The 26,902-nt window shown below is 37.3% G+C and overlaps 1 protein-coding gene across 5 annotated transcripts in view; it reads right to left on the bottom strand.

Moving 5' to 3' along the window:
* Positions 1-26,902, bottom strand: part of COL24A1 (collagen type XXIV alpha 1 chain) — a 380,667-nt gene that overhangs the window by 99,826 nt on the left and 253,939 nt on the right. For all 5 annotated transcript variants that reach the window (XM_069094574.1, XM_069094573.1, XM_069094569.1 and 2 more), the window contains exons 33-38: positions 18,280-18,333; positions 14,703-14,756; positions 13,036-13,089; positions 12,746-12,799; positions 10,121-10,174; positions 9,859-9,966 (exon numbers count right to left, since the gene is read on the bottom strand). In XM_069094574.1, the coding sequence (XP_068950675.1) occupies positions 9,859-9,966; positions 10,121-10,174; positions 12,746-12,799; positions 13,036-13,089; positions 14,703-14,756; positions 18,280-18,333 (378 nt within the window). The remainder of the gene's footprint in view (positions 1-9,858; positions 9,967-10,120; positions 10,175-12,745; positions 12,800-13,035; positions 13,090-14,702; positions 14,757-18,279; positions 18,334-26,902) is intronic.

The raw sequence follows: 26,902 nt of genomic DNA, 5'->3' as shown, positions 1-26,902 counted from the left end.
ATCTATCTATCTATCTATCTATCTATCTATCTATCTATCTATCTATCTATCTATCTATCTATCCATCCATCTATTAATTCCAAATGTGTATGTCAGAGAGACAGTGAAACAGAGAGAAAGAGACAGGAAGACAGAGGGAAGGGCTTTGGTAGTCTGCCAGAGCTAAAGCATATAAATCCAGAGATAATTTGCTTTGCTCCTTTGTTTAGTCTTGGTTCAACTTTATTCCCAGAGCTGGGCTAGTTTGTTTATTTCATTGATTGGTCTGTTATTTGAGTCATTCATAAGCAATCTATGTTCCAAGGTGTTGGTTGTTTAAATTTAGTATTACCCATAGTGAGACATTTGAATACTTGCAGATTAAAACAGCAGGCTCAAATACTAGCAAAAATTGGGGACATTTGGGGGATTGGACAAGTTTTATTAATAGCCACAGGAACACTTTTATATTTCAAAGCTGGTTAAGTAGTGAGAATGACGGATAGCAGATGGTCAGCCTGAGTGTTTCACTAGTAATCAAGAAACGGTAAAAGATCCAGAAGATGGCAGCTGGAATAATGAGTATATCCTCTAATGTGGGATTTATGTAGGGACTGAACAGATTGAAAAGGTGTGGATGGATGGCTATTGGCAATGGGGGAGGAAGATCATGGTTCCAGCGAAGTAACCATAACAGTAAAAATTTTAAATAAATAGAGCACTGATGGAACACAAATGTGGTAGGTAGGTGGTGTAGGAGATAGAGGGCTGGACCTTGATTTAGGAAGACTTGAGTTGAAATCCAACCTCAAGCCTCACTAGCTTTGTGACCTGGGGCAAATCACTCTATCTCACTTTCCTCATCTGTAAAATGGGGATACCTCGCAGAGCAGTTGGGAAGATCAAATGAGGTAATATTTGTAATGTGCTTTGCTAGCTTTAAAAAAGCTATCTCAATTCCAGCTTTGATCATTCTTCTTGGCGGTGCCCTTGGTATAGAATAAATTAGGGATTCTCCATATCTGGGAGTTAAGACCCCAACCCCCAATTTTTGTTTTTGTTTTTCCTCCTTCCTGCAAAAATGCTAAAAGATATAGATCCATGTCTACGGTTATGTCTCTGTCTATTCTAAGCCCAAGAGGTAGTGTAGAGTGCTGGACAGAAAGCTGATCTGTCCTGTGCCTGTTGGACTGTTCCTGAAGTCAGGAGAAATTGGGTTCCAATCTTGCCTTGGTACACACTGACCATATGACCCTGGGTAAGTCACTTAACTTTTCAGTTCCCCACATGACTTTCTAAGGATAATAAATTGCAGAAGTTGCTAATATGCTTGGAAGTGAAAGTTTTCTGAAAAATAATTTCCAGATGGCAATATAGTCACAGGTCTAGGCCCTTAAAAAGTCTATATTTAAATTCAAATTAATTACTTTCTTAATTTTCTTTGAGAACCTCAAGGTGCTGCTAAAGCTGACATATTCTTACCTATAAATATACTCCAGATTGTATTTTCATATTGCTCTGTTAGGGTAGGATCTACCCAAAACTAAGAGTTCATTGATATGGGGAATTCTCTGATGAGGAAACTCCCTCTACCAATTCAGGTCAGCACTTTCTCTGAAATTTATAGTTTTCTGAGTTGCCTCAGGCAATGAGAAATTAAGTGACTTGCCCAGGGTCACAAAGGTATGACTTGAACCAAGCTCATCTTGGCATTCAGCTTTCTATCCACTATGCTGTGCCTCCTCCATGATTAAAATTAAGCTAGGACAAAACAAAACAAATGATCTCTGGATGAATATACTTCAGCTTGGGGCAATCTCAACCAACTTCTGAACCCTTCCCAATTTGCCACTTCCTCTCAGTTCAAGACTCCGATTCTTATTTTAAGATTTTCAAAAGGCAAGAATCTTGAATTGGCAGGTAATGGCAGAATGTCCCCAGCTGATAAAGAACAGTGGCTGGTTCCATAGTTTGGAATATCAGTACCCTTGATTTCAAAGCTTCACTTGAAAGATGATTTAATGGAATTAAAAAGGAGATCCCAATTGAACTCCGCATTGATTTTTCCCATTAACTGGTTGTATAACCTTGTACAACTCTGGGCCTCGGTTTCCTTATCTGGAAAATATAGAATCATTACTAGATGATCTCTACAAGGTACCTTCTGCTTAGTCGTTTTTCAGTTGTGTCTGACTATTCATGACTCTACGTAGGGTTTTCTTGGCAAAAATATTGGAGTGGTTTGCCACTTCTTACTCCAGCTCATTTTACAGATGAGGAACTGAGGCAAACAGGGTTAAGTGACTTGCCTACAGTCACACAACTAGTAAATGTCAGGAAGATGTCTTCCTGAATGCAGACCTAGCACTCCATCCACTGTGGCACCTAGCTGCCCAGAAGACATATTAACTTTTTAACTATTTAACTTTGGACTCAACTTGTCTATATATTCTTAGGTACCAGCTACCACTGCAACAGATTCTTTAGGCATAGATGATGTTAAGTCAGGAAAATGTTTCTCCAATAGGGCATTCAAGTTTCTTTTCTGTTGTAACTGGTCCAACGTCACACCTTCCAAATATTGTTGTACATTTTAATGGAGAAATAAAACAGAAATCAGCTAGGTGCTGGGGGTATTCTTACTAATTTTAAGAGGAAGTCTGACTATGGAACTTGGGACAAACTGGAGAAATTTGATATTGGTGTCACTCTTGAAGTGTTGTTCAGATCCAAAGGTACACTTTAATCCGTAAGACAAGTCAAACGGTAGCCTTGTCTAGTGTGGGGTGGGGTGATTAAGTTTATAACTTAAAATGTAACAAAAAATAAATTAAAAAAGGAAACAAAGAAAAAGAGAGAAGAATAGCATACACTAGCATTTAAAAGGCTCTAAAGTTTGCTCCATAAACTGAAAAAACAAAAAACAAAACCCAAACTCAAACAGATGAATGGTGTTGTCTCCCTCTTCCTTACCCATAGCGCCCTTCCCCTGAATTCAACCAGTTGCCAAATCTTGTTTATTCTTCCCCCACATTTCTTGTACTCATTATCTTTATTTATACGGCTTCAACTTTGTTCACTTCTTTCCTGGATTATTGTGGCAGCCTAGAAAGTATCTCTACCTCCACATCCTTTCCTCTCCACACTTAGAAAAGCACAGCTCTGAAGGTATAGTAACTCCCCTGCTCAAAAACCTTGTGGGGCTCCCTATTTTCTCTCTAGGACAAAATACAGATTTAGCTCAGCATTTATGACTCTCCATAACCTGACTCCAACCTATTTTTTTCAGCCTTATTTCACATTATTCCCATGTGTGAAATCTGTGTTCCAGCTACATTGGACCTGAATGCCTTGACATTTTCTTTTTAGTATTATAAAGTTTGCTAAATGATTTAAATTATATCATGTGATCCTCCCAACAATAATCCTTCAAGGTAGACACTAAAAGTCTTAATGTTCCCATTTTATAGATGAGGAAACTAAATCTCATGGAGGTTAAGAACTATGTCCATGCTCATAAAGTAGCATCAGAGATGGGATCTGAATCCAAGTTTCCTTACTATGCACTACATTCCTCTACTGCCTCCAAGTGTGAGGTGTACTCATTTCTCATCACTAACTTTTAGAATTCTGCATTTCCTTTAAGGCTCAGCTTAGTTATTGCCTCCTTCACAAAACCTTCTCTGATTCCTCCATATCTTGTTCCCTCTTCAAATTTTCCTTGAGCATTTTGCCTGGATCTTTCCTATCTTGTGCATATATCAAATATCTATCTCTTTATATTTTTGTGTCTATATCATATTCCACCTCTGCTTTTCCCATTAGAATGTAATCTCTTTGTGGAAAGGACTATATAATTTTATCTCTAGTGCTTAGCAGAATGCTTTTCACATAGTAGGTGTTTCATCAATGCTTTGAATTGAACTGAACTGTGTATTCTTCACTACAAAGCCTAAGGAAGACCTCGACGGATGAAAACAATTCCAACTTCAGAAGACTCGATTAAGCAACAATTCCTTGGCTTATGAAAACTCTTTTGAAAACATGTCATGGTATTTTTATTGGGTTTATGAGCCTAAGGGCACATAAAATTCCAACCAGAATGGCAATCAGAAGAATGAAAGGAACACATGATCGCACTGTCCTCCTCCCCCCACCAAAAGACATTAAGATAAGCCCGGCCAGACTCAAGTAAAATTGTGAAATGGGAAAATTTTATCTTCAGCCTCTCCCTGTCCCTTTCCCTCTACTATGATTCCCTTTTCTTCCTCATTTTTAGAGATCATTTCCTTATGCTGCTCTTTCTATCTCAGTTTTCCAAATACCACATTTTAACTTCCTAGATGGTGTATTATGAGGACGAAGATAGTGTCTTGCCTAAGTTTTGTCTCTTCCTCAGCAACGAACACAGTGCTTTATATATAGTAGGTACTTAATCAGTATCTGCTGAGTGAATGAGTGCATGGTTGAGACTATTCATTCCCCTACCTCATTTTCTCATAGCCCTGTGAGGTAACTAGAGTCGGATAGATTCTCACCACTGTTGATGGCTATTCCTTTCAGAAAAAAGAAACAATAAAACTTTAAAGGTGACTTTTGTGTAGACTGAGCCAAATAAAACTAAAGGGAAGACATTTTTACAGTGAGAGAACTTGTCATATTATGCTATGCAAGAAGCTGGAACTCTATCTTCACAAAGGTCTCAGAGCTGGTACTGAGGAGGATGAAAGCCCAGAGGGGGAGTGAGTTCATATGGAAAAAAAAAGGTACAGTATAGGGCCTCATGCCAAAGGCAAAGCAGAGCCTACTCGTGTTCGGGGATTCCCATTAAACAATCAAGTGTTCCTCAGAGACACAGGGATTCTCTGAAGAAATATCTACTCTGCCATACAGATTATGTCTTACTGTGGCAGTGGATCCATGTGGATCCTGTGGATCCATGAAGCTTACTTGGCTCTGAAGAAAGCCCTTATCTTTCTTGAGCTTTCTATAACATTTGACACCTTTGGACACCCCCTCTTCCTGGAAACTCTTTTCTTTAGGTATTTGTGACTTTTTCCTCTTGGTTCTTCTCTTACTTATCTGGTACTTTTTCTCAATGTCCTTTGCTGGGTTGTCTTCCGTGCTCCCCATATAAGAGTGTACTCCACAGCTCTGTCTTGTGCTAACTTCTTTTCCCTATGTGTACCTTTTCTTTTTATATACCTTTTTTTCTTGGTGAGTCCATCAGCTTCTATTTCTGTGTAGATGACTTCAAGGCATCTATTTCTATCCCTGGTTTTTATCCTAAAAACCAGTTATACAATACCAACTGCCCACTGAACATTTCCAACCTGGATACTGGATATTTACATCTGATTAATGTCTCCAATTCAACCCTTACAAAATAGAACTCACTGTCTTTCCCCCCAAAACCCTTTTTCTAACTTTCCTATTTCTGTTAATGATACTACTGTCTCCTAGTCATACAAGTTGGCAATCTTATAATCATTTTTGACTCCCCCACCTTTCACACCAAAAAGATATCATATTATTATGGAATCACAATTGTAAGGAATTGTAAGGGCACTCAACAACCATCTAGATCAATCAATCTATGTCCCCAAAGAACTCCCATCACAAATGAACGCAACAAGTGTCTCTGCTTGAATACCTCCAAAGCTCATTTTGCAAGTTCTGCTTTTTGGAGTTACCTGATGCACAATAAATTTGTCAGAGCCTCTCATTTTTATTGGATGTGTGCTTTTGACTTTGAAATATGCCTCTTGTAAGGCATAGATTATGGAGTTTTTGTTCTTATATGTACCCTTACTCTCACTTTATTCGGTTACTAAGTACATTTACAATTTAAATGATGACTTAGGTTTATATTTGCCTCCATTCACGTCTCTAGTAATAATTTTTTTATTTTTGAATTAGAATATTTTTGTTTGCTTTTTTTCTTATACTCTATCTCTATACATGATTTTGCCTAGTCTACTCTAAGTTAGTTCTACATCAACAGGTTTCCTTTCCTCCACCCTCAACCTTTCTTCTTCCTATTTGTTAATCCTTTTCCTCATTTGGGAGTTTCACTTAATTTACTGGTTTATTTTTCTTTCTTAATTTTATTTAGTGATCTAAGTTTCCCCTTCCTTTCCCCTTCTTTTTTTCTTCTCATTTAAGTGGTTAATTCAAAATCCCCTCTCCTCTTCACTCTTTAAAATACTTTTGGTAGGTTTTTTTTTGTCTTTTCATACTCCTTTTTTTCCCCTAAGAAGGATATCTTAACCTTGTATTCTTCATAAATTATTTTTCCTATCTATTCTAAACTTTATTCTTTGATTCATAGTCTATATACTTAGAACTAAAGCTTTTAAAGTACCAAGTTTGAGTTCTCTCATCTAACCAATACCTGTTATTGCCTTAAAGATCTTATCCTTTTACCTATATTAAGCATCATTCTTATAAGTACCATTCCCCCAGGAAGACATAGACCCATGGTAGAAATACCCTAGCATTCTAAACTATGAGGTCCAATGCTACTCCTTGACCTCTCTTCCCCCCCCCCCTCATTTGCCACACAATCTCCTCTCTGGCTCCCCATTTACTTTTTTGGGTGCTGGTTTCCCCTAGGAGCTCCAATTTTCCTTCAGAGGAAAGATGTTATCTGCAGAGGCACAAAATTCTCTTGGAGGAATTATTCTCTGTTGTACCAACTCCCAGTAGGAACTACTACTCCCCTGAAAAATCCTAATTTCCCAACATAGACCATATCTCCCCACCCATGGAAGAGTCTAGATCTCAATGGGTTAAGATGTCCTCATTTATTTTTCCCGTTTCAGTCTTTCCCCTTTGTCACCTCATTCATTCCCCTATACTTCCTTTTCTTGCTGAGAGATTAAAGAAGGTAGCTATCCTTTGTTATTGATGGCAGACTTGATTAGGGCACATCATTCATTCACCCCTATCTTGCACTTTTCTTCTCTTTTATGCATCTTCCTTCCCGTAGTGCAATTCAGTCCCAGAAAATACAAGATTCACCTGCAGGGCAGGTGTAGTCCAAGTCATTTCAGGTCTGCTGTTCTACCATTATTTCTCCTCTTTCTTTAAGTTCTATTTCCATCTTGAATCCTTTGTGTGCCTTTAGAAAGAAATCTCTTAATGGTTGTTGTTTCTTCTTTTTTGAACCCTGTCAGTATATTTTTTTCTAGTTTTTTTTCTTTTAATACTCTGTAGAGATGGGGCAATTTATGTTGTTACTAGTAATTTCCTTGATAGTTGTACTCGTTTGCCTTTCTTATGTTTTTGTTGTTTGCAAGTTAAAATAATTTGCTCATTCCTGCTGCTTCAAATGTCTCTTTTTATTGAATGTTTTCTTTTTTTTTCATTCATTTTTAGGCTCATGTTTGTAGGGTATGTCATTTTGGGTGGTGTCTTGAACTCCTTTGCTTTTCAGAATAGATTATTTCATTTCTTTCTGTGGTTTCCAGTGGATACAGAATGTTGTTGTTTTCAGTCATGTTGTGATCTTTTTCAGGATTTTTTTGGTAAAAAAACTGGAGTGGTTTCCACTTCCTTCTCCAGATCATTAATAGATGAGGCAACTGAGGCAAACAGGGTCAACTGACTTGCCCAGGGTCACACAGCTAGTGTCTGAGGCTGGATTTGAACTCAGGAAGAGGGGTCTTCTAGACTCCAGACCCAGCTACTCTATTTACTGCACCACCTACTCTTGAGTTATTCAAATTTCTTTTTCTTTATATTTGAAGTTTTCCTGATCAGTTGCAAAATTTCTTGTTTGTCCTTGGAGCTATTCAATTTAGGCACTGATTAAATTGACAACTGTTTGTCTATTGTGGGGATGGGGGAAAGAACAAGATGGAGTAAAATGGTAAAAAATAAGGTTTAATTTTGTTGATTGAGGAGTTAGAACATGGAAACAAATTTTTTAGGAGGGACAAAACAATGGAGCTGCTTTGGACACACTAAACTTGAAGTGGGAATAAGTGGAAAGGTCTAGTGAGCAGGAGGAGAGGTGATACTTCAGCAAAGGTGAGAGGTCAGCAGATGTAGACTTAGTAATCATCTTTGTAGGAGGAATAGTTGAAACTGTGGGAGGAGATGAGAGAGGAACCTTGGGGAATCCCCACTATTACAAGTGGGAGGAGGAAAAGAAAGTACAACAGATCACGTCTGGGTCAATGGACAGATGTTCGGATTCATAAAACCATACATACCATTTTAGAGCTGGGAGGTACTGCCAAAGGAATCCCGTCTAACCCACTCATTTTATAGATGAAGAAATGCAGCATTCATACATGGATAGGAAAACATGTGAGTCTACAGAGAAGTAAGGAGACTTTCTTCTCATCTTGTCTCTAGTCTATCCCCCACAGGAAAATCTAGTAGCCTCTTAATTGTTCTTGGCCTCAGTATTAATGGCTTAATTGAAATTCACAGAACGTTCCTTATCTTATTCAGGTTCTAGGCTACTACTCAAGTGGTAATATCACTTTAGTGGAAGATAATTTAAAAAAGGGAACTAGAAATGTTAATGTAACAAGATTGACTTAACTATATGTATTATAATGAATTTTTTGCATTACATGACTGTGATAGGAATATAGTAATAGAGGGGTATATGTATATGCACACACATATGTATGTATTATATATACATACATACATATATATATATATATATATATATATATATATATATATATATATATAACAAAAGTACAGATTAGAGAGGTAATGGAGTAACACTGAATATTAATCAAATTTATTCCTATGAGGAAATCCACAAGCTGGGGGTGGGGGAGAAATATGGTAGAGAATATTTAGGTGAGGATCAATAGAGGAAGAAATAGATATACTACAGGGGTGGGAATTTTCCTACTCTAAGTTAGTTCTACATCAACAGGTTTGCTTTCCTCCACCCTCAACCTTTCTTCTTCCTATTTGTTAATCCTTTTCCTCATTTGGGAGTTTCACTTAATTTACTGGTTTCTTTTTCTTTCTTAATTTTATTTAATGATCTAAGTTTCCCCTTCCTTTCCAGAGTACATAAACAGAAGGAAGAAATACATAGGTAAACAGATAACAAACTTTGCACAGAGAGAGGTTATAGTTGCCATTTTGGGAACTTCAACTGTCTTGACATTTGCTGTCTTTCTATGTTAAAGGCAGAGCAACTTGCTTTGCCTTAATAATATTTTCATGCTTTAGAAGGTGGAAAAAAGAATGGAACTGATTTTGGTTAATAAAGAGGAACCCATAGAGGCAGACATTGTAAAAGCCTAGTCTGGCAAAACAAGGATTTCAGCAAAGTATTTTACAAAATGTCTCAAAAATACCCTTGTGGATTCAGGATGGGTGTGTTTCTCTTATTCTGTTTGCTTCTTCATCAGTTCATATATATCTTCTGATATTTTTCCCTTTAATTTCTCATATTCTGAATTTCCTGTTGTAATAATTTTCCATGGGGGGGGGGTAGTAGATAAAATGCTGAGTCTTGAGTCAAGAAGACCTTCCTTCAAATGTGGCCATAGACACTTACTAGTTTTGTGACCCTGGGCAAGTCACCTTGTTTGCCTCAGTTACCTCATCTATAAAATAAGCTGGAAAGACATGGCAAACCACTCCCGTATCTTTGCCAAGAAAACCCCAAATGGGGTCACAAAGAATTGGACACCACTGAAATGACTGAACAACAACAATAAATGCTATGATGATTTATAGTTATTATTAATTATATTGCTAAGGAAGGTCTAAAAGCAGTGCCATATCCTTTTTTCCTATAGTTTCAATTCATCAACTCCATCTGTTTGCTAGACATTAAAGAGGGACATAAGCTCTTTGAGTATATGGAGAAGAAAGTTAGACAGTACTCACTGGAGGGCCAATTGTTCCTGGTCCACCTGAAGGTCCTATAATTCCTGGTAAACCTGCCTCTCCTTGCTCCCCAGGCTCTCCAGGAGGTCCCCTGTCTCCAATGTGACCCTGAAACATAAAAATAAAAGCAAGGGGGGGGCAAGAGAAAAACTGTGTTACATTGCATTACATCATTTATGGTATATCATATCCCTTCATTCAGGGCACATTACAAATAGAAATAATATTTAGGTTTTTACTACACCAGAAATATTGTTATCACCTTTGCTCCATCTTTTCCTTGAAGACCATCTTCTCCAGGAGTTCCTGGTTCACCCTAATTTGTATGTGAAAAAACAGAAACATTAAAAAAAGTTCCTTACTAACACTGCTAAGAAAGGTATTTTAATTGAAAAAAAAAATTGCCTTTGGACATCCCAGAGAGTTGAGGAAAGAATGCATAATGAAGCTTTCTATCCCATGTTCCTTCATTTCCATAGCAAACAGACATGATGATAATAATTGCTTAATTTGCTTCCCATGGCTGATGTAAGTAGCCAGAATATTGTTAATCTAAAATACAGTCAAATCCTAGTAAGATAATAAACTTTAGTCAATTAAAGGTCATACAATGTTCATTTTGTAACCCTGGTCCTTAGACAATTGTTCACAGTTTCATATCATAAAATTATACTTACTTTCCTGTCATTTTCAAGGAGATAAAAAGTATAAAGTGTTTAGACTTTAGTTTAGTACAGTGCTTGACACATAGTAAGTACTACATAATAGGTATTATTATTGTTGTTACTATTATCATCAAGTGGTTTAATATGTTATATTTGGAATGTTTCTGTGCCCCATAACTTGAATAACCAAACTATAGATGAAAATTAAAGAACAACAAGATTGACTCTTTAAAACAGAGGTGTCTCTCTGGAATTCACAGAAATGTATATCATAAGACAGAGATCATAGGATCATGGTATTAGAAACTTAGAGCTGGGCTGGCTAGGTGGTGCAGTTAATAGAGTACCGGCCCTAGAGTCAGGAGGACCTGAGTTCAAAGCCGGCCTCAGACACTTAACACAAAAACTAGCCATGTGACCTTGGGCAAGTCACTTAACCCCCATTGCCCTACCTTCCCCCCTCCCAAAAGCAAAAAAAAAAAAAAAAGAAACAGAGCTGTAAGAGATCTTAGTGACTATCAAATCCAGGCCCTCATTTTACATATGAGGAAACTGAGGTACAGAGAGGTTTTGTGACTTTCCTAGAGTCACAGAAGGGTCTGAAAAGGGAATTAAGCCCAGTTTATCCTGACTACAAGTTACATAAAAAAATACACCAAACAGGCAGATCTTTCCTCCTCTTTCCTGAGCCAGTCAAAGGTGAATTCAAACTTATTGATATTTTCTTTCTGGGTTAACAAAAATGAAAATAAAGAGAAGAATAGGAAGAGAAAGGGAAGGGGAATGGAAGAGGAAAGAAAAGGGGAAATGAAATCAAACATAAAAAGTAAACTGGATTGAATCTGTTCTAACATGATTTTCCTGCTAAGCAGATAAAATGAAAATTCAAAATGCAAAGTGGAAATCAATCAACAAGCATTTATTGGGCACCTTCTATGAACCCATAGTACCTGTGCCAAGTCCTGGAAATTCTAAGTAAAAAATGAAACAGTCTCTACCTTCAAGGAGCTTATTACCCTTACGTATCGTTCAGTAGTCTGGAGATAGTAACTCTAGAATCTTCTTCAGATAGACCTCTATAGGAGGCTTTGTTGTAGTAGGATAATAACATTAATACAAACTGGGTTCACAGTGACCTGAAAAGAATCTGTTTTGTATTGAATAGTTCTGACATGTGAGAAAAGGAATGTGGGTTTTTGGAAAGTAGTGTTATAAGAGATACATCTTTAACAGGAAATTAATATTAATAGTTTAGTGGGTCAGTCTAAATTTAGCCTATCTGATCTTGAAAATGAAATAACAAGTCAGGTTTCCATTTCTGCTGATGTTTTAATGTTGAGGATGGAAGATATTTTGGGTAAGGAGCACAGTATAAAATGAACTTCTTTTAAAGTAGTGTAATTAAACACTATGAAATTGTCCACAAGATGTACCATTTCTAGCAGTGCTGAAAGTTTTCTGGTGTATTAGTTAATTAATTAAGTCTCTGATGAACAAGAAAGGAAGGAAACAACATTAAGCATCTACCATATGCCAGGCACTATGCTAAACATTTTACTAATATTACCTACTTGGACCCTCTCAGAAACTCTGAGGCATAAGTGCTGTTATTATCCCCATTTTACAGCTGAGGAAACTGAGTCAGATAGAGATTAAGTGACTTGCCTAAGGTCACACAGCTAGAAAGTATCTGAGGCTGGATTTGAATTTAGGTCTTCCTGACTCCAGGTCAAGTGGTGCATCCAATGCACCATCCTTTGTTCTTACCAATTTTATATTGCTGTGGTTCTGTCATTGGACTGATCAGTAATTTAACTCAATATAGAGTCAAAAGAGTATCATAGAATTTTAGAGCTGCAATGAACCTTTGTGACCATCAAGTCCAACTCCCTAATTTTACAGATGAATAAATAGAAGTAATTTTATTGGTATATGTGAGTCACTCCTTTTCCTCAAGTATTAGGAAAAATCCCAGGGATTATATAAATTAGGCAATAGCACTCTCAATACATGTCTAGAGTTCTAAAAGCAGCTGAATTACAGCTGGATAGCATTAGCAATGTACAGCATACTTTTAGAAATTCTGGAATATGGCCAGCATTATTCTACAATGAATCAGAGACATTTATCAAGTTATTTGATTGAAATGGAAATGCTGGTAACTTTTGCATCTTTAGAACTGACAACCTAGTGCATCAAATGAATTTTTATTAGACACTCACTCTTAATCCTGGTTCTCCAGATGCTCCAATACCACCTGCTGGCCCAGGGTCTCCCTGAAATGTGGAATAAAAATGGTAAAGTACTGTTTCATTGAAACAAACTTTTTTGTTTCAATGTCATGGTGAACATGCCATAGAAGAAGGAGGGTAGAATTCTGCAGCAATTTGCCTCTTCTGTTGGCTGTCCTTCTTCCTCCCCTTTTCTTGAGATTTCTGGTTAAGTATTAGCCAGACATGGCAATTCTTTGGAACTCAGTGGATGAAAAAAATCCTTGATGGATGAAAGTTACCTTTGTACCGGGCTCTCCTTGTAGACCGGGCTCTCCCTCAATGCCTGGAGGTCCCTAAAAGAGGACATTTTAACATATTATTTATAAAACAAATGTTAGCTTCTCTCCAATAACCACAATAATCCATTGACTATGAGCTAAAAGATTCAAGAATGTTCATGTATAACATTTGCTTCTGTGAATAATTCAGGAGAGAAGTATGAAAGGTAGTGTCTTCAGAGTGCCTTCAGAGGCAGGGCAGGGATAACTTCCCTCCTCTCTGAGGAGGCTCTGATTGAACATACATCCCCAAAGGAATGCCCCAGAAACCATTAGGCACTGCTAGAATGGCACATCCTGTGGACAATTTCATGACTTTTGTTTAAACAAAAGTCCATAAAAATTTCATGTCCTTTTGCCAAAGAATTCCTTTAGATAATCAGGAAGCTTCTTTTTGTCTAGTATAAGCATTTATACTTGTCCTTAAATAGACACATTTAAGGCTCTGCACTTTCAAGGGGAACTCCAGAAATCAACATAGATCCCATCTCTTCACCTCAGAAAATGGCTTTAAAGAATTACTGTAGTGAAAACATTCATTGATCTGTGGCTAACTTTGGGATAAGCCTCTCTGCATTGAACAATAGTAGTCTAAAAATGACAGATATCCATTAAGTCTAACACTGGGCCAAACTCAAAGACTTCCTCACTTGATTGGGATCTGACCAACTTTGCACTCAGGGTCATCTCCAATTAATTTCTCAAAGCAGACCTTTTCTCAATTTATTGTTTCCAAGGGAAAAAATATAAAAACCAGAGTAAAGAGGTTTTACTCTGTAGAGGCAGCTGGTGGTAAAGTGGTTAGAGACCTGAACCTGAAATCAGGAAGATCTGAATTCTAATCTATCCTCTGACTCTGTGTGTCTCTGGGCAAATCACTTAACCTTTGCTTGCCTTGGTTTCTATGTATGTGAAATGAAGCATCTCAGGGTTGTCATGAAGACCATGTAATATTTATGAAAGTGTTTCGTGCACAGTCCTTGGCACATAGTAGGTGTTATATAAATGCTTATTCCTTTCCTATCATTCCCTAGTCTTGAAACAAGTATGGCTGTTTTTTTCTTAATCAACCTGGCTTATTTTTCAACTTGTCCCATTATGCCTCTTTTAAAGGAGATATAAAACCTGGAAGGGAGGCATTGAGTAATGTCCACTCTCAATCTGTGCAGTAAGAGAATTGTTTACTTTCTGTTCCATTACTTGCCATAAGAGGAGCTTTTGGGGTCCATACCTGTGATTTCACTGGTGCCAGGAACTCCCTGCAGAGAAAACCCACTCTGCACATTGGTCATTGTTATATAATTTGTAGTCTTAAAGAGTGGTCTGGAGGCACTGGGAGATGAAGTGATATGCCCAGGATCACACAGCCAGTATGGGGTAAAGGATGGCCATAAATCCCAATTCTCTGACTCTAATCTCAAGTCTCTATCCATCACACTACAACTCTCTCAAAAGGTGTTTAGAAGTAGAAAATTAGCATCATTGAATGAAGTTTCTCCCCTTATATAAAATGAAACATTTAAAAATAATTATTATTTTTAAAATATCCAGTGTCTGGATTATAGGTTGTATGTGACATGTTCAATATATTTATTTTTTCATAATTAAAAAAAATAAATGAAACTTACCTCAGGACCCATTTCTCCAATAGGACCAGCATCACCCTGTTGTCCTCGTGCCCCCTACATTTAAAAAAATGTAAAAGTCTTGACTGTGAGAATTTAAATTAGTTTAAATAAATGCAGGATATTAAATATGGCATATATCATATGCTAAACCATGATATTAATGAGTAATGTTATCCTATCCATTGGAAAAATACTAGAAGTCAGGAAGATTGGGGGTCGTATCCCACTTCTGACATTTAACTGGCTGTGTAAACTACCTGGGCCACATTCTCTCTATCTGTAAAATCGGGATAATAATACACATACTGCAGTAACTACACACAGAGTTGTTTGGGGGATCAAATGAAGTAATGCATTAATAGCCTTTTAAAAACCTTAAAGTTTTATAGAGATATCAGCCATTATCATAACCCTTATTCTTTCATGGTATCTTTTTAAGACCAATGAGAATAAATTCTCTCACAACCACTGGTAAGTTATTGGAAGGTTAATAGATTCAAAGACATATTCCTTTCCACTAATGGTTAATATGCCATTAACCACGAATTTTAGAAAGATCCAATATGGTCTTCTAGGGGAAAAAAAGTTAGGTTCAACTAGTTGTATTCTGTTTGGTGAACAGTCTTGTATAGAATCAAGTTGAATAATTTCTCTGTGCTCATTTTATGGGTTGAATAATATTTATATTGTATAATCACTCTAAGGTGAAATGAAATGCATACTGGGGCTTTTTTTGGCAATGGAAGACTATATTACTAAGCAGTATTCTTTGAAGTGAATGGACAGTGAATAATTAGTTTATTGTAGTAACATTAAAATTGCCCATATCAATGGATCTATTTGTCGATGTGAGGGGAGCTATGTGCTAAAGCATCTTCGTGGAATTTTTATAGATGAATCAACCCATATTTAGAAACCACAGCCTGCTAGGTACTTCCCCAGGGATCTTTAGGGCTACTTACTTTTGTGCTTTGCTTGAGTGGGAGAAGCCACAATAATAGCCTATTGCCCCAGGAAATGTTGTCTCATGGGAATTTCCCCAGCTTATTTGGCAAAAACCATTCTAGAAACATGCTTGTACACACCTTTTCAGGGAAGTTGTGGGTATGAGGATGATCTTGCAACAAGTACTTTCCTGACATTTACATAGGGCCAAGTCAAGGATACCCCTGGATGCTTATGGTGATGCCAATTTGGACTCTTATCAGGAAAAAGTAACTCAGGTTACTGATTCGGAATGACCCTTGACTTTTAATATAAGTGTGCATCCATAGTTAAACATCTCTTCATGTACTTCTCAGAAAGCTCAGGCTCTCTCCCAATTTGGCAATGCTCTCCAAGCTTCCACTATTAGAACTGGAAACCAAAATGTGTGATCCCACATCCATTATATTTCAAACAATGGTTTGCTAACCAGGCACCTGACTTTATAATTTGAGTGGTCACTTTTCGATTGCTAGGCTCTTACATGGGCTTTGTGTTATGTGACACTATTGGGCCATTTGAAAACTTTGAACTTTGTAAAGTAACAAATACTTCCTTGTTCAAAGAATTGGAACATGGCTTTTGAGTTGCCATAACTCCAGCAACATACTTTAAAAAAACAACTTAAGTTTAATTTAACTTTTTAATAAAAATTTTAATTCAGTTTAATTTTAAACTTAAACTAAGACTATTTTAGTAGTCTAGTGCAGGGATGGAGGACCTGTGGCCTCAAGGCCATAGGTTCCCCACTCCTAGAGTGGAACAGTAGATAGAGGATTGGGCTTCGGATCAGGAAGATCTGACTTCAAATGCAGCCTCAGACATTTATTAGCTGTGTGACCCTGGACAAGTCAATTAACCTCTGCTGGCCTTAGCTTCCTCAACTATAAAAGGGGAAATAATAATAGCACCTATCTCCCATGGTTGTTTTGGGAACAAAATGAGATAATATGTATAAAGCACTTTGTAAACCTTAAAGAGGTATATAAATGTCAGCGATGTTGCTGATAGCACTCAATTACAGCCTTGCTATAGGCACTCAGAGTCAGCACTAACAGGAATCTTAGATGGCCTACTTTCACCTCCTCATTTTATAGATGGGGAAATTTATACTGAAGATACTCTTCCTCTAGGTGAAAAGTTCCCTTCTCTCATACATGTCCAGACTACTTTTTTCTGAACCTCTCTTTTGCTCCCTTCATTCTCTACCTTATATTATATTTATCTGTGCACATGTCTCCTCAGAAGAATATAAGCTTCTTGAAGACAGGGACTGGGTCAATATTATCTCCATATCTTCAATGCTTTGAACAAGTTGGGTGCTTAAGAAATCTTTGTTAAGTGGAAGTAAATTTCCAAGATTATTATGAGAAAGCTGTGTTATTTTGATTCAAATAGAATTGGTAAGGAAATGTTGTTGTCTTTCATTCTAAAAGAGATCCATGGCATCAGGGAGGTGAGAGCATGACATGCAAGTGAATTGGATTTAAGTGAGGGAGGCTGTGCAATGTCACCATTTTCACTTTCTTCTCGGGAGCCATCTGGGGCCAGTGTCCAGATGCAGACCAATATGACTGGAGTTGGCCCCAGTAAGAAAATAGAATTGGACTGGAGGTCCAAAAGGTGAAAAACCAATCATAATAAATTGAGAGATAAAATGAATAATGTTCCTTATTTTGTTCTTTGTATGTGTCTATAAAGTTTCTACTTAGTAGGAAATAAGTATTTTACTTAAGGAGTTAAATCCAGATTCATTGTTTGTGAGGCTTGTACAGTTGGAACATGTATAAAAATGTGTATAGGAAGAAATAACCTCAGAGTTCAGTGAGAATAGCTATTTGACTGCTGGAATTTTTCCACATACTGTCACTTACTGAATGAATTATACAAAGGCCACCTATAAACCTTTGTGCCAACGGATGGATAAGATCAGCCCATGACTTGAAAGATCATATTGTATCACAAAACTTAGAAGTACATTACAGTCAATTATATTTGACATGACTCACCAGAAGAATGATTTCATGGGCAATAAAGAACCAAATGTAGGAGAGTGGGCTTGACAAGGTCTTTCCCTTTCACAATCAGTTTTTCCATGGAAACTCTCTCACATACATGAAATCATGATATCATTCTTTGTGTTGACATAACTGAATTCTTGTCATGTTTGCATCTTTGGGTCCGTCATTTGTAGGGTATGACTTCACTATGTGGTCTTTTGTTATAGATTTGGCCATGTAAAAGAATATGTGTGTGTGTGTGTGTCTGTCTGTCTGTGTGTCTGTGTAATGATAACAGCAACCATTCAAAGCAAGAATTTTTGAAATTTAATACAACAGACTTTTTTTTGTCTCAACATTATATATCCACCATAAGTAGTCTCAGAGTAATAGTACAAAACTTGGCTGCAGTAAAAACAATAAGAAAAGAACTGAAATCTGTATTCATAATAAAACATTTACATAATATAATTAGCCTATACAATCAATAATAAAAGCTACTTTTAATTTTATTCAGCTACAGCAGAGTGGGACTCATGGTACATGAAATTTAAAGGTTGTCTATTATTAGCAAACTTTGCAGATAAACTTACTGGTTCTCCAGGAGGTCCCTTGTCCCCTATGCTTCCAGGGGCTCCTTGTAAACCCTGAAAAAATAAAATCAAATTTGTAGAGAAAACATTATTTGGAATAGTTGCAGAAGAGAATCTTTTTTGCCCCCTCCTTCCCTTCCCCAATCTCTTTTATTTCCAATCTCTCTTGTCTCTCAATGTCCCCCTTCTACTTTCAGCTACCTCCAATTTCCTACCCTTAAAAATAGTTTGGATTTTAGTGAACACGTAATTTTTTTTATAGTCCCTCTGTTTCCATAAAAATCAGGCCTAACATGCTCTCCCAAGCCCTCTAGGTCTGAGGGATCCAAGAACTTGCGTCAGCTTAAAAAAAAGCAGACTAATTTCTCCCCATTTTCTTTCGCTGGTGGAAGAATTGCCTTCAAATATCTGATTCTCCCACCCAGAAGTAGTTTTTTACCTCCTCAGAACTCTTAGAGTACTTTGCACCTGTTTTAGGCTCTTAACATTCTTTTTTGTATTATAGTTATTTTTGCACTAGAAGAGAGACTGCATTTATTATCTTTGGATCTTTGGCCAATGCCTTCCTTGTACATAGTAGGCACTTAACACATATTTAGTGAAAGAATGAATAAGTGAATGAAACAATATAAAAGAGATTAGGATACAGAAACTGGTGATGATAGTGATTTAGAATTCAGAATATCTTCTGGGACCCAGGGCTATACTCAGCAATCTCCCTATGCTGTCTACTTTCCCCCATTCAAACGTGAGGTAATCAGTATCACACACTCATTGTGTGATACTTGGTAATCAGTATCACACACTCACCTATTCTTCCTTTTCTCCATACTGACTCTGGGAGGTTAACAATATCACTGCTTTCAATTACTAGTTTGTTTCAGAAATTAAGGAATAGCTGTACAAGTTGTGTTGTATGATTGTGATAGAATAATACTGTGCTATAAGAAATGATGGGCTTGATCTTGGAAAAACCTGGGCAGACTTGCCTGAAAGAATGAAGAGTTAAATGGACAGAGCCAAGAAAACACTGTATGTAGTAACAGCAACATTGTTTTAAGAATAACTTTGAGTGACAAAGTCATCCTATCTCTTATAAATACCCAAATTAAGTACAAAGGACATATGAAGGAAGATGCTATTTGCATCCAAAGAAAAAACTGATAAATAGAAGTATGTAGAGAATGATTTTACAGATGCATACATGTTTATGTCTAATGGTAGCCATCTCTCGGGTGGGATGAGGGAAGAAAAAAAAGGAAAAAAATTACATTACTTCATTATGTATTTAAAAGGTATGACAAGTTGAATATAATAGACTTGTAGTTTCATGTGCAATCATCTTTTTAAAAAATATGTTATGGAAATGCTTGTTTCATTCCATAAACTAAAAATAAATAAAAATTTAAAAAAGAAACTAATCATTAAAGCATGCTAGTAATTAGGAAAAGGAAAAAAAGATTATTGGTTCCCATAACTATGTGCAATTTTGTAGTTATAACAAGTCGTACTTTGGTGAGATGTACATGGTTCGCAGAAAAAGAGAGACATCTCGAATCACAGGTTCTATCTCACTGAGCCTATGAATTTATTGTTGAAGTAATTGTGTCTCACCTACAGTTGCTGGAATTTTCTCCAAAATGGTCAATTGTGCCCCTTTTGTGACTGGGTTCAACTGAAATCTGCCTCCCCCCAAATATTAGGGTCATTCTATTTCCTGGAATGGTAGTAATTTTACTCTTTTAAAAAACTTGTTTAAAAATTGCTGAATATATAAACATGCTTAATAAATGTAATGATGAAGAAAATAATATATATTTGGTTGCAACTGCTGAATTTGACAAGTATCACATTATGTTTCTCTGAAATCAGATAAAAATATATTATAATATAGTATCTACTATACTATAGTATCTACTATATAGTATTATCTAATACTATATATTATCTACAAATCAGATGACTCATTCTAAGGTCAGAGGTATCACTGAATTGTACTAGTTAATTTCCGCTTTTAGAATTGGGTGTGAAGAAAGGTAGCACAGCTTAGCATCTAGAGAAGACATCTCAGAGCCTGGAAAACCTAGGTTCAAATCCTTCCCTTGACATGCATTGGTTATGTAACACCTGGCAAGTCATTTTAACCTTAGTGTCCTAGGCAACTCTCTTAAGACCATAAAATTGGAGAAGCTGACATGCATTGTTAGAGGTGCTTCTTTTGGGGGGAATTCGAATATCTAATATTATCTTAATATTCAAGTAATAATCTTTCTAATATTCTCATAAATCTCAGATCTAGTCCCTATTCCTATCCCTCCTGGGTATGAAGAGGAATACCACGTGGATAAACCTTTTAGACCCTGTAGATGCTACTGCTAATATAGAGCCATATAAATGCTGCTTCTTCCTTTCCCCCTTTCCAGTCTCTGATGAATCTCCCATGCTCACAAACTACCCATTATCGAGGGTGCAAATCTACATTACAATTTCCACTCATGATTTTCTTCTTGATTCAGGTCTACACCTAGGAAGAAGTGGAAGGACCGCTTTGGTTTGTGGACAGATATATTTTTACTAGTCTTTTGAACAGTTCCTGGACACTTTGTAAAAGGTCCTTTAGTTGAGGAGTTGGCAAAATCTGACCCCATTGGCCAAATTCCTCCCACCACTTATTCTTATATGGCCCTTTGACCAAAGAATGGTTTTTACATTTTAAAATGCAATTTTGTATTTAAATTTGTTGTTTTAAAAATGTAATAGACATTCTTTGTTGTGGCACTATACAAAAAGAGGTAGTAGGCCAGGTTTGGTCCATGGATTGTAGTTTGCCAACCTGGCACTAGGTCAACTCCTTAATTTCATGGATGAGAAAATTGAGGCCCAGGGAATTTAGATGACCAAGGTCACATAGTGTCCTTGTGTCCAAAGTCAAGTGACTGGAAGATCTAGGACTAACTAGAACTTAGATCTCCGAACACCCTAGCCAGTGCCTTTTCTCCAATATTATGTTGCCTGCTTGTAGGGTAACTGTATGGCACAGTGTATAGAGTGCTTGGCCTGGAGTTGGGAAGACCTTAGTTCAAATCCGGCTCCAGGCACTTACTAGCTGTGTGACCCTGGGCAAGTCACTTAACCCTGTTTGTCTCAGTTTCTTCATCTGTAAAAATGAGCTGGAGAAAGAAATGGCAAACCACTCTAGTACCTTTGCCAAGAAAACCCCAAAAGGGGTCATGGAGAGTCAGACAGGACTGAAAATGACTAAACAATTATAGAAAAAGAGGGTAGAATCGTCATGACTGGGTAGAAACAACTCATTCATGACTCATTTAGATTTTCTAAACACCTCTGCTCAGACTCCACCTCACTCTCAAAGCCCCAAAGTCAATGAAATATAATTGAAGTATTTTTGGCACATTATATCTCATCCTTATGAGAAGAAAATGTTGGTGAAGACTGAAAATTAGCTTCAATGATTGGTATAGATTTAGTTTGAATAACTCTATCATGTTAACTTTACCATCTGATAGAAACCATTGTTATGAATATGGGCACTGTGGTGTTTCAAAATGAATCCTAAGCTTAGATCCAGGAGACTGGGATTTAAATCCTGGTGCTGACATGAGCTGTTATTATCACTGGACACATAATTTTATTATTTGAAAATCAAAAGCATTATCTGCACTTCCACTTCTTTATTTGCAATAAAAAAAACCCTGGACTTGTGATTCCATAAATGTAGGGAACTCCTGGTATTAGGAATTCTTTCCATTGACACACAATGACAATTTCAGTCAATAGTCAATAAACACTTATTAAGAGCCTACTTAATAAATAGCCAGTTACTGTGCTCAGTGCTAGGCATGCACAAAGAGGCAAAAGACAGTCTCTGCCCTCAAGGAGTTCACGATGCAATGGAAGAGACCATTTATAGGCTTAATGAATTGCTCGGGGCAGTGGGTGATTGTGCCCAGGCTCACACAGAATTTGGATTTCTGACTCTAATACAGGCTCTCTATCAACTATGCCACAGTGCCTTACTTATCTGTGATATGGGGGTAATATTCTTTATATATTACCATATATTATTTAGCACACTACCTGGTACATAGCGAGTATTAAATAAATGCTTTTTTTACTTGCATCACATGGAGAGCATTGCAAACCTTAAAGTGATTTATATAAATATAAAAGGGGGTGGAAAAGAGGGAGAGAAGGAGGGAGGGAAAGGGAGATGGATAGCAAAAGACAGAGAAACAGAGAGACAGAGAGACAGAGTGATAGAGGGAGAGACAGAGAGGAAGAGAGAGAGACAGAGAGAGAGAGAGAGACAGAGAGAGACAGAGACAGAGAGAGACAGAGAGAGAGAGACAGAGAGACAGAGAGAGAGAGAGAGAGAGAGAGAGAGAGAGAGAGAGAGAGAGAGAGAGAGAGACAGAGAGACAGAGAGAGAGAGAGAGAGAGAGAGAGAGAGAGAGAGAGAGAGAGAGAGAGAGAGAGAGAGAGAGAGAGAGAGAGAACTGTAATCCATAGTTAGGCAGTAGGATTTCAGACAAAAATATTTCAGTTGAATGATGGGATCAGAAGCTGGATTGAAAGATGGAGGTAACAAGTATGGGTAGCTTTATCCCTGGGGATTCACCTATGAAAAAGGGGGAAAGATGTAGGATACTAGCTTGGGGACATGGTAGATAGGGTCAAATGTAGGTGTTAAAAGAATGGCATAAGAAATAAATATAAAATAATTCTAACAGCATCTTTTACTTGATTTAGGAATCCAAAGAACATTTTGCTTTTGTTACAGACCCATTTTACTGGCTGAAAATAAAGGCAAGAAGTTTGCTAACACTATGGATGGTGTTAGAAGCCAAACTGAGAAAGAGAATCCAATGAGTATGTTCATCAAGACTGGAAGGCAAGAGACCTATGGCAACAAGAAGGGATCAGTTTTGGGTTCAGTTTGTTAAATGTCCAGAAACCACAGAAAAAAAAAAAACTGAATAGAGAAAGGATAAGATTAAGAATGTCAAAGTTTGTGAAGTGGCCTTTGGCAAATGACATCAGCTTAAAACATGCACACACACACTTTCTTCTTTCTCTGACAGTGACCCATGTCTCTAGTCTGCAGGGTTTTCCCCTTTGCCTGAGGTGCCTGTGATTCTCCTGTGGGAAGCCACCAGCAGGGGACAGCAGAGACTTCCAGAGACAAAACAGCTGGAGTATGACCACATTAACAGCTGCTACACCAGCTTACATCTGTAGTCCCTCCTGTGGGGATACTTCTGTTGAGGGCTGTTTATACCAAAGCTTTTCTACTTCCTTTCCTCCCTTTTTACCCTTTTGCTCCTCAGATTTAAGACTACACAAAATGTCATCAGTTATTTAAAATGATGCCTTTGAGTCCTTTTCTTTTCTTTTTTTATGGAAAAGTAAACCAATCCTTCCATGAGACTCATTTATCACGTGCAGGTTGTGCTTTCTCCATTAGGGTCGATGTCCCCTGGACTTCCTGTTTCTCCTTGGGGAGAATGGTGTAATTTTTAAAGAAAGATTCAACATGCAGGAAACTATTTGTTTTTGTTTCAAAGAACTTTTATAACAGTCATAAAAATAAAAAAAAATCCAAACCTACATGTCAAGGGACTAGAAGAAATAACTCAAGGCAAACCTAAAATAAATAAAGTAATAGATAGTGGTCACAAATATCCAAAGTTCTAGCTCTGCCCTTTGGGGTGTGACTTTAGAGCAGGCTCCTTAACTACTTTGGGTCCATTTATTTATCTCTGGGATTAAAGAATTAGAGCAGAAAATTTTCAGGGTTTCTTCTAGCACCAACATACTATATTATGTAGCTTTTAAGAAATTCAGTGTTTTCTCTCATTCATTTCTATGAATCTATCTACATTTGTGGGAGAAAGCCCATGTTTGCTATAGGAAATGGTTTGAATTCTCTAGGAATGGAGGAATTGGACTGGCCAGGCAAGGGAGGACTCAAAATATATAACGGTGCTCTCATTGATGTAATGCTGATCCCTCCAACAATGTTGATTCCTGATGATCCATGGCTGTCCGTTCTGCAATACTCTTTTCTATATTATTCTATAAGTTTGCTACAAGAGGTTCATTCAGTGTGTTGCAAACTTCCTCTCTTTCTCCTAACATTCAGAAGATAATAGCAGAGCATGTAACTGTTCGTTCATGATTCTTTTCACTTGCTGAGTGATCATTCTATCTTTTCTGATTATACTTTTCTTTGCTGACATTCTCCTCTACTCCAGATTTTCCTTGAGGCTCCTTACTGGTAAGGTATTACACCTTACCCCCACCTACCATATGCCTCTCCATTGCTCTCTAAATGATACTCAATTTTAATCCTTGGTAGAGTGTAGAATTCCAAGACTCTCTGTCATACAACCAAGTGGTGATGAATTCTTTGGCCATAGCAACCTATGAAGTATGGTTAGGACAACAGGTAACTTGTAACACATTAGCAAATGCAAATTTGGAGCCAAATGAGATTTTCTGGGTATTGTGATTGTTTAAAAATGGTTAATATGGCAAATCTAGAGTATTATGCATTCAGGAGATGTAAAAATGCTCTTTAAAATTTGATTTGGTTGATTCTTCTACCCTCTCCTTGACAGATCTATCCTTTCCCCCAAGTTCAGTCAGTAACAACAAGTACAACAATAGTTAGAATTTATATAATTAAGATTTACAAAGTGCTATACAAAGAAAATCTCATTATATTCTCATAACACCCTTGCGAGGTAGGTGCTATTAATATTTTACATTTTATAGATGAGGTAACTGAGGCAGACAAGAGTTAAATGACTTGCCCAGGGTCACATAGCTAGTATCTGAATCTGGATTTGAACTTAGATCTTCCTGACCCCAGGTCCAAGAAGAAGAATGAGTTATCACTTGGTTATATGGAAAAGGGCCACCCTAAATTTTTAGCCCCTGGGTAATTGTAACATCCTATCCCTGGGAAAAGTATTCTGGAACTGGTAAGTTTATCTGCTGATATACATGAATGTATTTGCTAATCCCCATATTTCTCTCCTGTTTTGTCTTAATCCTGGGTTATGCTCCTTCCTGGGGTAACATATGTCTTTCCAAAGTCTTTGTGAAGATAGGCTAGCTCAAGCATCTATGTGCTAGCCCATCCTCACTTACCCCATTGCTGGAAGGAGGACTGGAGAATTGGGCTAAATGTGCAGTAAACTGTGTTATCCAGAATGTACAGTGAATGAAATATTCTGGCAACTTAGCTGCTGTTTTAAATAGTAGTAATAGTGGTAGTAGAAATAGTAGTAGTAGTAGCAGTAGTAGTGGTAGTAGCTGCTGGCATTTATATAGTGCTTTAAAGCTTACAAAGTGTTTTACAGATGTGAATACATTTGATGGAATAGCTTCAATACTAAGATCATTCTAAATATTACCATGTTTCAATGGTGGATTTTTTGCCCTTAAAATTGTGAACAACAATCTAATTTACTCTTATTAAAATCTTTCTCTGGGTAGCCTGGGGGTGGGGCAGTGCTTAATGAGAAGTAAGTATGAGAAAAGGGAGCTCTCTCTCAACAGGGGCAGTCTTTCTAGAACAGAAGTTGCTCACACAATATTTCTGGGTACAGAACAGGATAAGTAAGCCAGTGCCAGCCAGTAGACTCACTTGGGAGGTCCCTCAAAGCTAGTTTTACTTATGCAGAGTCTAATGTGAAAGCCAAATATATCGATATTTATAAATATATCCAAAATATCTAGTATAGTGCTTGGTACCCAGCACGAGAATAAGAAGTGTTTTGGTGACATCACCATGACATCACTATTGTTATGGTACAGTATTTTGTACATAGTGGGTATTTAGTAAACATTTATTAAAATTGGTAAAATATGAGAGTTCTAGTTGAAAGGATCAGGGGTAAATTAATTTTTAATATGTTTATCTTGGACTAGTCACTTCTATAAAGATCCCCTGAAGTGTAGAAAATAGATTTTTTTTTTATAGTACACCCTCATTTACACTAAGATGTTTGTTCCTGAGGGATTGGAGCTGGACCTGTGCTTTCAAAATCTTATAACAATTGAATTTTTCTGGCCCTCCCCACCTCCAATATTTTTTTTTTTTAAGCAATCAGGGTTAAGTAACTTGCTCAAGGTTACACGGCCAGTTATTTCTGGGTGTGGTGCTGAGTTGTCTGAGCCCAGAATTCGACCTCCAGGTCGTCCCAACACTGGAGCCGGTGCTCTTACTCGATGAGCCACCTGGCCGCCCCTAAGCAATTGGGGTTAAGTAACTTGCTCAAGGTTACACGACCAGGTGTTTCTGGGTGGGTTCTAAGTGTCTGAGCCCGGGATTCGATCTCCAGGTCATTCCAACACTAGAGCCGGTGCTCTTACTCACTGTGCTACCTGGCCACCCCACCTCCAATATTTTTAACCTCTATTATCACATTGTAGGGGGACTTCCTTTCTCCTTCCTTCTTTCCTATATCAGTCATTCTGCCACCTTTTTGTTCCATTTAGTTTCCTTAAACCTTCTCATTTAGTTATGTTAGTCACAGAATTCTATCATCTATCTATCTATCTATCTATCTATCTATCTATCTATCTATCTATC

This window comes from Petaurus breviceps, unplaced genomic scaffold, assembly GCF_028583685.1.
Source record: "Petaurus breviceps papuanus isolate PSGF00001 unplaced genomic scaffold, PetGlider_PUasm1.0 220, whole genome shotgun sequence".
NCBI classification, from domain to species: domain Eukaryota; kingdom Metazoa; phylum Chordata; class Mammalia; order Diprotodontia; family Petauridae; genus Petaurus; species Petaurus breviceps.
The sequence above is the reverse complement of the archived record's forward strand: the minus strand, read 5'-3'. Positions and strand labels throughout refer to the sequence as shown.